The following is a 13,302-nucleotide window of genomic DNA, read 5'->3' as shown; positions in this document are numbered from 1 at the left end:
AGAGGGCAACTGGTCCTTGTTTGGGAACACACACACCAAAGCACGCAACAGGCTGACCAATACAAGGGTTGAAGAATTGGTGGCCATCCTGGCAAATTTTAGGCTTTTTGAGCCTGACAACGAGCCATCCTCAACAAGGTTGGAAAGTGACAGTGAAGATGAGGCCTCAGAGTCTGATGTTCAAGAGGTGGACATTGAGGAGGTCCAGGGAGAAGACATGGAAGTCTGATAGGAAGACAACCAAAGCTTTAGTTTCTAGACTATCATTTTACAGATGTATATTGAAAAAGTTTTTGGGAGATGTGATGGATCATTGTGGATCATTCAATATTCCCTTTCTTTTGTTGTTCAGTGAAATCATTCCATGTGAAGAGTCAACTCATTTAATAAATTCTTTCTATTGGAAGGATTTAATAATTTGCAATTATGTCTACCTATGTTAAAAAGTTTATGTTTCTGTCTCCACGTGATATGGTAAATATCTACATTTAAATGGTATTAATATTAAATCGGCATATATTTCCTTTAAATTCCCATATATTCCCGTTAATTCCCACAGAAAGTTTCCACCCCTGAATATTCCCCAAAATGTGCAATCCTAGCTACCAGCCTCAGAAAATGGCTGAATAGGAATGCATCTCTGTCTATCTGAGAAGTATCAGAAAGGGGGATGCAGGGGGGAGAGATGGAATAGTAAAACCCCTTTTCTGTGTCGCTATTGTCTAGTGTCACTGCTATGCCTCCATTCTCTCTGTCTCCATTCTCTACAGCACGTCCCATTAGAAATTACTTGAATTGGGTTGAGAAAGGCCACTTAAATTCTAGTAAGCCTGGTGCCGGCACAGACATTGTGTCTATTGTGGATTGCTCTCCCCCAAGATACAAGGAGAATAGCTACTTGTTTTTTGTAAAAGGTTGGACTCATCTCTCCCTGACAAATTTGTATTTTGTATATTTCTCAAATGCTCAATCATTCCCAGACAGAACATATTCGGCAGCACTAGAAACCAATGTAATATGTGAAAGTTTCATTCCAGACAAAGTTTCTATGCCGGTGAATAATTTAATGCATTATTCCACTAAGTGTTAAATACCAACCGTGACTTAATCACCATTATTTCTGTCATGTTTCCAGTCCTGGTGTAGCGTTCATTATATCCACTGATGGTTTCTGTTGTTAAAGGTCACCCCTGACGTTGCCTGACAAGCTAATATAGCTATATGGAGCGCTCAGAGCAGTGTACCAGAGTAATAAAGGTCCACATTCTCCACAAAGGGGAAGGTTTAACGTCCGTCAGTCTAGCACTGAATGACTGCATGAGAAACAGCCCCTGCAACAATACAGTGTACTTACTGTGTGTTCACACAGCATAACGATCCAATGATCTGGATGCCTCTCAATCTTCCCCATCCACGGTTTTGAAACAATCAGCCCCAACTCTCCCACACCAGTCCTCGCCATATCATTTGCATTTTTTATTTATCCTTGTCACACAATCAATCAATCCTTCAAAGTGGAATTAGCATAATTAGGCATGTCATTCCGTTTAATCTTCAGTCTTCATTAAGGGACTTCAGATATGACAGTTCCAATTAGGTCCCATTGTTTCCATGATCCATCAGTGAGTGTTGTAGCTAAGCATTTTCCTTTTTTCACATCTAAGAGTGTTTTCCTGTTATTGTCATCTTCCCTGCTATGACTAGTGGTTCATGATAGATGTTGTTTTTCCTCCAGCACAACAGTGTGCTGGACTCTCACCCTCCCTCACCCTCCCTCACCCCCTCATCTCTCCCTCCCTCACCCCCTCCTCTCTCCCTCCTGCCCTCCCTCCCTCAGGCAGTCTGGGGTCTCGTGTAATTTAGTTAAGAAGTGAACTGCCTTTTCTTCTAAATATAGAGCAGCAGGTTTTTCTCTCTCAATCAGCATTCACCTACAGATCATGACTGCATCTCAGAACAATACAGTGTGTTTGTTCTCCAGAATGGCCATGCAGAAATATCTAGATTCATAATCGTTAATGTGCCTTATAACCAGAGATTAGCCAGTGATCAAAGAATGGTCATATCTACAGCAAAGGGCTTCAAGTTTCATGGGCTTCAAATCTAAATCTAAGGGTTTTGTGGTCTCCATGTCAACGGGTCCACATTCTCAGTGCGTTGTGGTGTGTTGTTTTCTTTCACTTCTTTTGATTAAATGGACTTCAGCCTGAGGGTATGCGGATGCCTCAGTGGACAAGGAGCTAGTGTGTGTGTGTGTGTGTGTGTGTGCTCATCCACCTCTTAGAGACTCAGCTCCCCTGACAAGTGATAAAATAATAATGAGAACATTTGTTGCTTCTGAGTAGGGAGTCAGAGAGGGAGAGGGAGTGAGAAAAGTAGAGGGGGTAGGGGAAAGCAGAGAGGAGAGCAGAGATAGGGATATGGGTGAGAGAGGGAGGGAGAGGGAGAGAGAGAGAGGAAGATGGGGGATAGATTTTGACGTAGACTCTACTTGGTATGATTTCCTTGAAATGCAAAGAAACTTCAAGGAAGACGGGGGAAATGGTGAAAAGTATGATGGAGCAAAAATAAGGAAGGGTTTTGGTGATGGGGGTGAACAGAGTGAGGTCTGCTTTAAGAGACGTGACAGCAGGTCGAGATAGAGAGAGGAAGGGAGAGAAAGAGAATGTGAAGGATAGCTGTCTGAAGGTGCTTTGACAAACTGTTTCTCTCTCTCTCTCTCTCTATCTCAGAGCATTGTTTAGATCCTGAGGGAAATAGATTAATGTGGATGTCTTGAGGACAGACGGTGTGCCTGGACCAAAGCCCTTAGGGTCTAGTAGATAGATGCCCCAGGGGTGTGAGGAGGGGTGAAAGGGTTCCTAATTGCGGTCAACTGGTGCGGTCAGTCAATTGCAGGGTTTGACTAGAGAGAACTGGTCAGATCCTGTGAACCCAATACGGTGTCAGTCCAGTCCTATGGGTTTTAGCTGAGGCTGTGCTCACATCTCAAGGTAGACAGTGTGAAGTGTTTTATTATTAGGTTTACAAGCGCTTATTCAGTTTAGAGTTTAGATTGTAGGCCTTGGACTGGGAGTACATGGTTAGCTGTTCACAATGTTAGTTGTTCACTACCCAGTATTCCTCATAACTTTGGAGGTACATGAGCCACCCATACCGTGTGTGTGTGTGTGTGTGTGTGTGTGTGTGTGTGTGTGTGTGTGTGTGTGTGTGTGGCAACCAAAGAGTCTCATGGACTGGAGCCTGCATTGAGAGAAGATGTAGCACCTTGCTGAGTGCTAAGAGTATTTGACCAGACTTGCAGGCATACCTCAGTCTGACTTTGAAGTCTGAACCATATAGGTTACTGTCCCACTGGGCACACCACATCATTTCAATGTAAAATTTGGGTAACATTTGGTGGAAATGTGGGTAATATTTTGTCTAGACATTAATCAATGGGATGTCAACCTTTATTCACCCACTCAAAAAGACAGCCGGCGATTTGTTGAATTTCGGATGTGTTAGCACTATGCTTTGAACCATCTAAAAGCACAACCAAATTACAATGGAAAAATAATATCAGATTTTTGGTTTCGTTGTCATCTAAATGTGTTATCATTTCACTTTCAATCATTTTTTATATTTGATTTCACCTTTATTTAACCAGGTACGCTAGTTGAGAACAAGTTCTCATTTGCAACTGGGACCTGGTCAAGATAAAGTGTGACACAGACAACAACACAGAGTTACACATGGAGTAAACAATAAACAAGCCAATAACACAAACAAGTCAATGACACAGTAGAGAAAAGAAAGTCTATATACAGTGTGTGCAAAAGGCATGAGGAGGTAGGCAATAAATAGGCCATAGGAGTGAATAATTACAATTTAGCAGATTAACACTGGAGTGATAAATGAGCAGATGATGATGTGCAAGTAGAGTTACTGGTGTGCAAAAGAGCAGAAAAGTAAATAAAATAAAAACTGTATGGGGATGAGGTAGGTAGATTGGATGGGCTATTTACAGATGGACTATGTACAGCTGCAGTGATCGGTTAGCTGCTCAAATAGTTAATGTTTAAAGTATCCAACTTCAGCGATATTTGCAATTTTTTCCAGTCACTGGCAGCAGAGAACTGGAAGGAAAGGTGGTCAAATGGGGTGTTGGCTTTGGGGATGATCAATGAGATATACCTGCTGGAACATGTGCTACGGGTGGGTGTTGTTATCATGACCAGTGAACTGAGATAAGGAGGAGCTTTACCTAGCATAGACTTATAGATGACCTGAAGCCAGTGGGTCTGGCGATGAATATGTAGCGAGGGCCAGCAGACTAGAGCATACAGGTCACAGTGGGGGTGGTATAAGGTGATTTGGTAACCAAACGGATGACACTGTGATAGACTGCATCCCGTTTGCTGAGTAGAGTGTTGGAAGCTATTTTGTAGATGACATCGCCGAAGTCGAGGATCGGTAGGATAGTCAGTTTTACTAGGGTAAGTTTGGCGGTGTGAGTGAAGGAGGCTTTGTTTGCGAAATAGAAAGCCAATTCTAGATTTGATTTTAGATTGGAGATGTTTAATATGAGTCTGGAAGGAGAGTTTACAGTCTAGCCAGACACCTAAGTATAAAAGCAGGAGATGTATATTTTGTGCCACAGACTTAGTCTGGCTTTAATTCCAGTTTGTCTAAAAATATATAATTGATATGTTGGATTCATGTCTCCATTTCAACCAAACATATGTTAAAGAATAGGACTAAATCAAATCAAACCGTTATATAAGGTCAATTCATTATCCAACATATCAATTATTAATTTGTAGACAAAGTGGAATTAAAGCCAGACTTAGACCTAGTTCATACAACCACTCTAAAACGTCCCTTTCTCACTGGAAGAGCAGGGATCGAGTGCCGCCTTAAACGATTATAAGTGCGCCTCGTTGGACTTCTGATAATAGTTCAGCAGCTTCTGCCACTCTTTCGGCGCAGTGCGGGTGAAGCACGCCTCTGTTTCATGTGGCGCACCAGAGCAGTTCTTCCACTGTTGGAAGACATGGCAATGCATATTAACATATGTTAATTGCATGCAAATAAAGGTTGCTTCGCTACCACCACGGAAGCACAATCAGGGTCTCGGATTCGCAGGTGGAGGACTTCTGTGAGAGGTCGCTGTTATGCCTGAATTCGACCCAAAACCGACAAAAGATGTCGCTGCAGTGTTGAGCTGAGAAACCAATCCGTACGTCAAGCGAAGTTTATAACCGTGCCAGCCCGCTCTTAATTTCTACTCACTTCAACTCGTCATAAATTCGGCTCCTCGACGGTGCGTAAATCAGTGGCACAGATGGAACTATCCAAGCTGAAGATACCTATCCTTCAAACGTTGATATCTGGTTGCAATGACAACCAAACACAATTCAATATCCAGTTTGTCTACACATGAATAATGTATATGTTGGATTTACATCTCCGTCTCAACCAAAAATCACATTTAAAGCATGGCACTAAATAAAAGTTAATGCATAAGACTACATTTAATCTGGTCAAACTTTGAATGCACTTTAAATAAAGTTTGATTTGATTTAGTGCTATGCTTTAACTTTGATTTTTGGTTGAGTTGGAGATGTGAATCCAACATATTAATGATTAACTTGAAGATTACATTTGAAACCAACCAAAGCTTGAAACCATAAGTCTATACTGTATGAATGGTCTATTTGTAGTTGAACAGCTGGTTGAATAGAAACAACAGCTGTTGATGACTTGCAAATGCTATCTAGGAATAAATAGTATAATATTGATGATATATGACTTATAAAGTATGGTTACATTGTATTTGTTCTGTTTAAACCTACTCTCTGGACTGACTTTGATAACAACAGTGAATATATTTAGTTATTTAGATATCAATAATCCTTCTCGTGATAGCACATTGGTAGTAGTCAGTGACATATCAAAACTAGCAGAGCTTGGGTAAAACTCTGGATGGGAGACCAGTAGGAGCTTATTGGATGGGCGACCAGTAGGAGCCCAGACTATTGTTTAGTTTTTTTTGATAGTGGATATAACATTGAAGATCTGACATTGTTTTAAAGGTACAAATTCAACATATTTTATACAAGGTTTGTCTATGTTGAAAATGGTTTACAATTATGACATAATCCTTCGGTTGAAATTCCATCCTCAAAACATGTTTACGTTGGTTACTTTTTTCAAATCCACTGTATTTTGCAGGTAGATCCACGTCACAATACATTTACAAATGACATTGAAACAACGTCGATGAAACCAGTTTCTGCCCAGTGGGATATGTCTCTACTCAACCTTGACTTTATTTGACTGCATGGATTTTGTAGCGAGATGGCCTCTATGGATCATACCCTCCGTGGATTATCTCCACTTTATCATCAGATAAGAAATTCACGAATTCATTTTGATAAAAGTCAAGGCATGAGTGCACAACATTTAATAGTCTTGAGTACTTATTCACCTGTGCATTAAAACAGACTAGTCTTACAGCCAACAATATTCGATTTTACACAGTTATTTACGTGCGTAACTGTGCAAATGGTGAATAGTTTAGACTTGTCTATAAACCATTAATATGTATCTTTGTAAAATATTATTATACTTATAATAGACTAATAACATTATCGTTATTATTATAATCGCTGTTATTACTATCTTATATTATTATTGTTGTTGTTGTTACTGTTATTGGTATTACAGTACAGTATAACATGCACAAGATCCTCGATCACATTTAAATGTAATTCATTTGTTTAATTTATACTGCATATTTATGCTGCTTTGTGCGATAGGCCTATGCCATACATGAATAAATCGAATCTACTGCAACAGGTAGCCTAGGTCCATTATGTGCAATGGATATCAATGAAGAGATACGACAACGTCACGTTTATTCGTAGCATGCTGCACTTTTCATTCAAGTTTCATCGTGGAACAAAAATCATGCAGCATCGGGTGCTTTCAAAAAGTGCAAAAGCAGCAGGTCCAAATATCACCTTGTACGGTAGGCTACAGACCAAGCCGCTTACATGCTGGAACTGAACAAGAAAACAAGAAAACACTATTTGAGGCAGTGAAGGGGTTTGTTAAACATGCAAGATCCCAGCACCTTGAGTGTTTGCCCGACATGCTACTAAGAAACCGGACCAAGAAAAATATATTTTCAGAGAATTCCCACATCCAAAACATTCACAGCCTACTGTCAGAACTGGAAAGGGAAAAAAACATAACATCTGCATGCGTAAAGTTGCTGACGAGTTAGTTTTGTTACTTGAACAATTATGAAATATCGACTTTTGCAAATAGAATTTGAGGTAACAACGTGTAAACACTTATATCACAAGAGTCCATTACTTTGTTCAAGTTGACAGTCAAAAACAAAACCATATCCAACAGCCTATGCGTAAACAACGATGCATTCCTTGTACTCCTTGAACTTTTGATGTGAGGAATTGTCCGCGCTTGACTGCAATTGCAGTCTTTATTGGCAAACATGTTTCGTAAGGAAATCAAACGCATTGCATATCAGCGTGCCGCCCAAAAGACAGCTTGGTGATGCTATGGGTCCGTGGCGCGCTGCTACACACCATTCTCCATCCCGGCGCCAGAGACTAGCTGAGTCCTATCATCCCCGGCGCCTCTACGTCTTTGGAAGGTCTCCGGTCCTTCACCATAAAGTTAATCATACTCTCTGATTTGATCATGAGGTTGCAGCCGAGGAAAAAGATACCAAACATGACGGTGAGCGACAGTACGCACAGGACGGCGATCTGTACGACGCGACTGATGAAGAGTTTCCGCTCGTCCGGAGGTAGCGCCAGCGAGCCGCCGTCACTGGTTGCCACGTCGGTCGCGTTGCAGCAGTTCGCCAGAGTACCAGCGAGGACTTGGCTCCTGTTGAATAGTACGCCCTGGGCTTGGTCGAAGAAGGAGCCGTTCATGTCTCCGTGGATGTCAATCTGACAGCGCTTGGCAGATATGGGCGCACGCAGTTCCACAGACACACACTCACGGCTAAAACCTGGCTCGCAGTTTCAATTTGCGTCATGTGACTGGGAAAACAAACCAAAGTAAAAACCAAATGAGAAATGTATAACCTTCTTTTAAATTCGATAATAGCAGCACGGCCAAAAGCTGATATGTCGGTGCGTGTCAGCGGAGAGAAACTATCCCAACCCTAACCAGATGCCCTATTCAGCATCATACTTGCGAGTCAAAGTAATAAACTGAACACAACTTCTACGTAGCTCGAACCTCGCAAGCGGGTCCCCTTGGACTTCTCGAAGGAAGTGTAAATCTGTACGTAAGACTGCCCTGCATGCGCACATGTGCCCGCTTGAGTGCGCTTTCGTGCCAAGTCTCTCGTGCATTTGAAAGAGATGATGAGTTCCGCTCTCCATGAGGGGAGGTGGGCGGGCGGGAGAGTAGACAATTGAACGATTTATGCAACCCTCATCGACTGTCAGTGACAGGCAGTTATATGGAGTGTTATTATTACAATATGTAATCAAAGGCATAAGGAATGGTTATGGTCTGTCACCGCCACTTAAGAACTCCCATTAGATGATTTCTGATGGATGTAGAACGTGGCAATGCTTTGTAACCTTAATTACGGTAGATGAATGTATCAATCTCTACAACACTTTGCTCACGCTGCATTTCTCCCCGAAGTGCCAACATTCTCATATCCACTGCATAATAAAACGGGAGGCATAACAACAAAGGAGGGTTCTGAAAAGAACCCGAGGTACTGTACAGTTCAGTTCTGCACTCATCCTCCAAATGCCACCGCGACAGTACAACCTTGAGCACAGTCATAAAGAGACACATTTCTCCATCTCTCAACTTGAATTGAGAGATGGAGAAATGTAATCAAGTTGATCAATCTGGGCAAACTTTTCAGCAGAGAAGTCTATTTCCACTCCTCCTCTCTCTCCATACTTTCCCCGTGTGTGTAGACGCCAGTGCTATTTTCGCTGAGATTAACTTGCTGGGTAGCAGCCTCTCTCGGTTTTATTAACATGCCTTATTCAAATATCAGTTTCTCTCTCAAGTCAACAGTCAAGCTATTTCAGCCAACCCCCTGACGAAAAGTAATATCTCTGTAGCACTATACGGCACTGTACTATTCGTACTGTAGCCTATACCTGTCAACCTATACCTGTCAACGAGATGCGCAGGTTTAGATGCTCTGACAAATTGAAAGCAACCATAATCACCATCATCTACATGCAGATTGAAGATTGGGTATGAGAGCTTATTGCCTTTGCCTCCTATGGACTCAACCTTATCAACCATGCCTTTTGTATTGAACACCGTATATGTGCCCTAGTGATAGGCTATATGATTGGCTATACATATTCTAGTTACTGAAAGAGTATTCAAGGCTCACATTATGCATATCTTCAGTGGTTTGTAAGGACTTTTTCCCTTCTCAATTTGGCTTTCGGTGTTGACCTCGTGTCAAGATAGAGGACCTCACAAGGAGCCTTAATGTTATGGCTGCAATCCCGTTAACGACTGCTGAATTGCATAGTGCCACATTCAATGAATATTACAAAAAACATTTATATTCATGAAATCACAAGTGCAATATAGGAAAACACAGTTTAGCCTATTGTTAATCCACCTGTAGTGTCAGATTTTGAAAATATGCTTTACAGCGAAAGCAATCCAAGCGTTTGTCTAAGTTTATCGATCGCTCGACAAAACATTATGTACACTTAGCAAGTTGCTTGGTCACGAAAATCAGATAAGCAATCAAATTAATTGTTTACCTTTGATGATCTTCGGATGTTTTCACTCACAAGAATCCCAGTTACACAATAAATGTTCCTTTTGTTCCATAAAGATTCTTTTTATATCCAAAATACCTCTGTTTGTTTGGCGCGTTATGTTCAGAAATCCACAGGAATGAACGGTCACGACAACGCAGACAAATTCCAAATACTTTCCGTAATGTCCACAGAAACATGTCAAACGTTTTTTATAATCAATCCTCAGGTTGTTTTTAAAATATATAATCGATAATATATCAACCGCAAATGTCTTTATCAGTAGGAGAGGGAAAGCAATGGCTGTCCAAACTCTGTTGCTCGAGCAAAACTCATGCGACCTTTTGAGGCGATGTTATCTTTCTGGCTAATTTTTCAAAATAAAAGCCTGAAACTATGTCTGAAGACTGTTGACACCTTGAGGAAGAGATAGGAAAAGGAATCTGGTTGATATCCCTTTAAATGGAGCAAAGGGAGGCTATGGAACATGGAGTTTTCAAAATAGAAGCCACTTCCTGGTTTGGTTTTCCTCAGGGTTTCGCCTGATATATCAGTTCTGTTATACTCACAGACAATATTTGGACAGTTTTGGAAACTTCAGAGTGTTTTCTATCCAATACTAATAATAATATGTATACAGTGCCTTGCGAAAGTATTCGGCCCCCTTGAACTTTGCGACCTTTTGCCACATTTCAGGCTTCAAACATAAAGATATAAAACTGTATTTTTTTGTGAAGAATCAACAACAAGTGGGACACAATCATGAAGTGGAACGACATTAATTGGATATTTCAAACTTTTTTAACAAATCAAAAACGGAAAAATTGGGCGTGCAAAATTATTCAGCCCCCTTAAGTTAATACTTTGTAGCGCCACCTTTTGCTGCGATTACAGCTGTAAGTCGCTTGGGGTATGTCTCTATCAGTTTTGCACATCGAGAGACTGACATTTTTCCCATTCCTCCTTGCAAAACAGCTCAAGCTCAGTGAGGTTGGATGGAGAGCATTTGTGAACAGCAGTTTTCAGTTCTTTCCACAGATTCTCGATTGGATTCAGGTCTGGACTTTGACTTGGCCATTCTAACACCTGGATATGTTTATTTTTGAACCATTCCATTGTAGATTTTGCTTTATGTTTTGGGTCATTGTCTTGTTGGAAGACAAATCTCCGTCCCAGTCTCAGGTCTTTTGCAGACTCCACCAGGTTTTCTTCCAGAATGGTCCTGCATTTGGCTCCATCCATCTTCCCATCAATTTTAACCATCTTCCCTGTCCCTGCTGAAGAAAAGCAGACCCAAACCATGATGCTGCCACCACCATGTTTGACAGTGGGTATGGTGTGTTCAGGGTGATGAGCTGTTTTGCTTTTATGCCAAACATAACGTTTTGCATTGTTGCCAAAAAGTTCAATTTTGGTTTCATCTGACCAGAGCACCTTCTTCCACATGTTTGGTGTGTCTCCCAGGTGGCTTGTGGCAAACTTTAAACAACACTTTTTATGGATATCTTTAAGAAATGGCTTTCTTCTTGCCACTTCCATAAAGGCCAGATTTGTGCAATATACGACTGATTGTTGTCCTATGGACAGAGTCTCCCACCTCAGCTGTAGATCTCTGCAGTTCATCCAGAGTGATCATGGGCCTCTTGGCTGCATCTCTGATCAGTCTTCTCCTTGTATGAGCTGAAAGTTTAGAGGGACGGCCAGGTCTTGGTAGATTTGCAGTGGTCTGATACTCCTTCCATTTCAATATTATCGCTTGCACAGTGCTCCTTGGGATGTTTAAAGCTTGGGAAATCTTTTTGTATCCAAATCCGGCTTTAAACTTCTTCACACCAGTATCTCGGATCTGCCTGGTGTGTTCCTTGTTCTTCATGATGCTCTCTGCGCTTTTAACGGACCTCTGAGACTATCACAGTGCAGGTGTATTTATACGGAGACTTGATTACACACAGGTGGATTGTATTTATCATCATTAGTCATTTAGGTCAACATTGGATCATTCAGAGATCCTCACTGAACTTCTGGAGAGAGTTTGCTGCACTGAAAGTGAAGGGGCTGAATAATTTTGCACGCCCAATTTTTCAGTTTTTGATTTGTTAAAAAAGTTTGAAATATCCAACAAATGTTGTTCCACTTCATAATTGTGTCCCACTTGTTGTTGATTCTTCACAAAAAATACAGTTTTATATCTTTATGTTTGAAGCATGAAATGTGGCAAAAGGTCGCAAAGTTCAAGGGGGCCGAATACTTTCGCAAGGCACTGTATATTAGCAACTGAGACTGAGGAGCTGGCCGTTTACAATGGGCATCTTTTCATCCAAGCTACTCAATACTGCCCCTGCAGCCATAAGAAGGCAAATTGCAACTGCTCATATTCTTCCTCTCATGATGATCACCTGCTACAGTAATATTATTCTCCTGCTTCCATTACCATCTGTTATCTTTAGTACCATCAAGCCCTCTTTAATGGCCAAACGGGGAACTGTATTCTCATAGGTCCTTATCTCTGGCCTCCACAATGACTTTGAGTGTAGAGAACATTGACTTGGAACAGAAGTGATATCATTCTGAGTAGTAAACAGTATTTCTCATCATAGACCAGACCACGACTATTATTCACATGGAACCTCCACGGTTCAGTATTTATTGTATTTGAACAGGAGTATTATAATAACCTTACTGTCATTTATGCTTGTCCTGTCCCTGGGCATTGTAGAGTAGGCTATTATATGAAGAAGCAATGGCACCGACGTTATGGGTGAGCAGGTGTAGGCTATGATGATGCTTTCAAAAAAATACTCCCTCAGATAATGTGAGAGAATATTAAAGCCCCCAGACCTAATATTCTGTTTATCTGCTCAACAAAGCCTTTGAAAGCCAATTGAGGATGCTCACGATATGTCTGGTTATAAGCGGCTTTAGGCTGCGAACTGACAAGCGTGTGTACAAACAACGATTAGCTCTTTACACAAATATTTAATTACACTTCTAGGGGGTCAATTACAGTTGATTTATCACTGTATAATAACTGGAGATCAAATTAAGTGTTTGTGTCCACCAAGCTGGAATAATCCTATTAGCTTTTCTCATTTCGATCAGGGACTTGTAAATGACAACAGTTGGCGCTATCAACTAATGCTGTGTAGATGTCATTCTGTTCATTCATTTAATAGTGTATTGCAATTATAGAAGCAGACAAGGATTTAAATGTTGATTCCTTTGTAAACATTGCCTGCCTCCCGGTTAACAATAAAGCACACAGTCGTCTATTTATGAAACATTAAACTGCAGCCCACACAAAGTTAAATACGGTAACAGTACAAAGTACAGCCAGGGACTTTCATTCCTGAATCAAAGTGAAGAAAAAGTTCTTGAATGAAAGGTCTGTCACTTTGGAACATTTTGATGTGAAGCTGCTTTACAAAAGACTCGTTCACAACGTTTCAGCGGATGAAATGAATTACATTTTTTCTTTCATTTTTGCTGCATACAACCTGTTGGTAAAACCGAGGCTTAT

At 41.0% G+C, this 13,302-nt stretch overlaps 1 protein-coding gene across 1 annotated transcript; it reads right to left on the bottom strand.

Annotated features, from left to right (window-relative positions):
* Positions 1 to 6,885: 6,885 nt before the first annotated feature.
* Positions 6,886 to 8,246, bottom strand: LOC135553679 (reprimo-like protein). The gene has a single exon (XM_064985633.1). The coding sequence runs from the start codon at positions 7,950 to 7,952 to the stop codon at positions 7,623 to 7,625; it is 330 nt and encodes a 109-aa protein (XP_064841705.1). The 5' UTR covers positions 7,953 to 8,246; the 3' UTR covers positions 6,886 to 7,622.
* Positions 8,247 to 13,302: the final 5,056 nt, after the last annotated feature.

The sequence above is a fragment of the Oncorhynchus masou genome, chromosome 14 (genome assembly GCF_036934945.1).
Source record: "Oncorhynchus masou masou isolate Uvic2021 chromosome 14, UVic_Omas_1.1, whole genome shotgun sequence".
Lineage (NCBI taxonomy): Eukaryota > Metazoa > Chordata > Actinopteri > Salmoniformes > Salmonidae > Oncorhynchus > Oncorhynchus masou.
The sequence above is the reverse complement of the archived record's forward strand: the minus strand, read 5'-3'. Positions and strand labels throughout refer to the sequence as shown.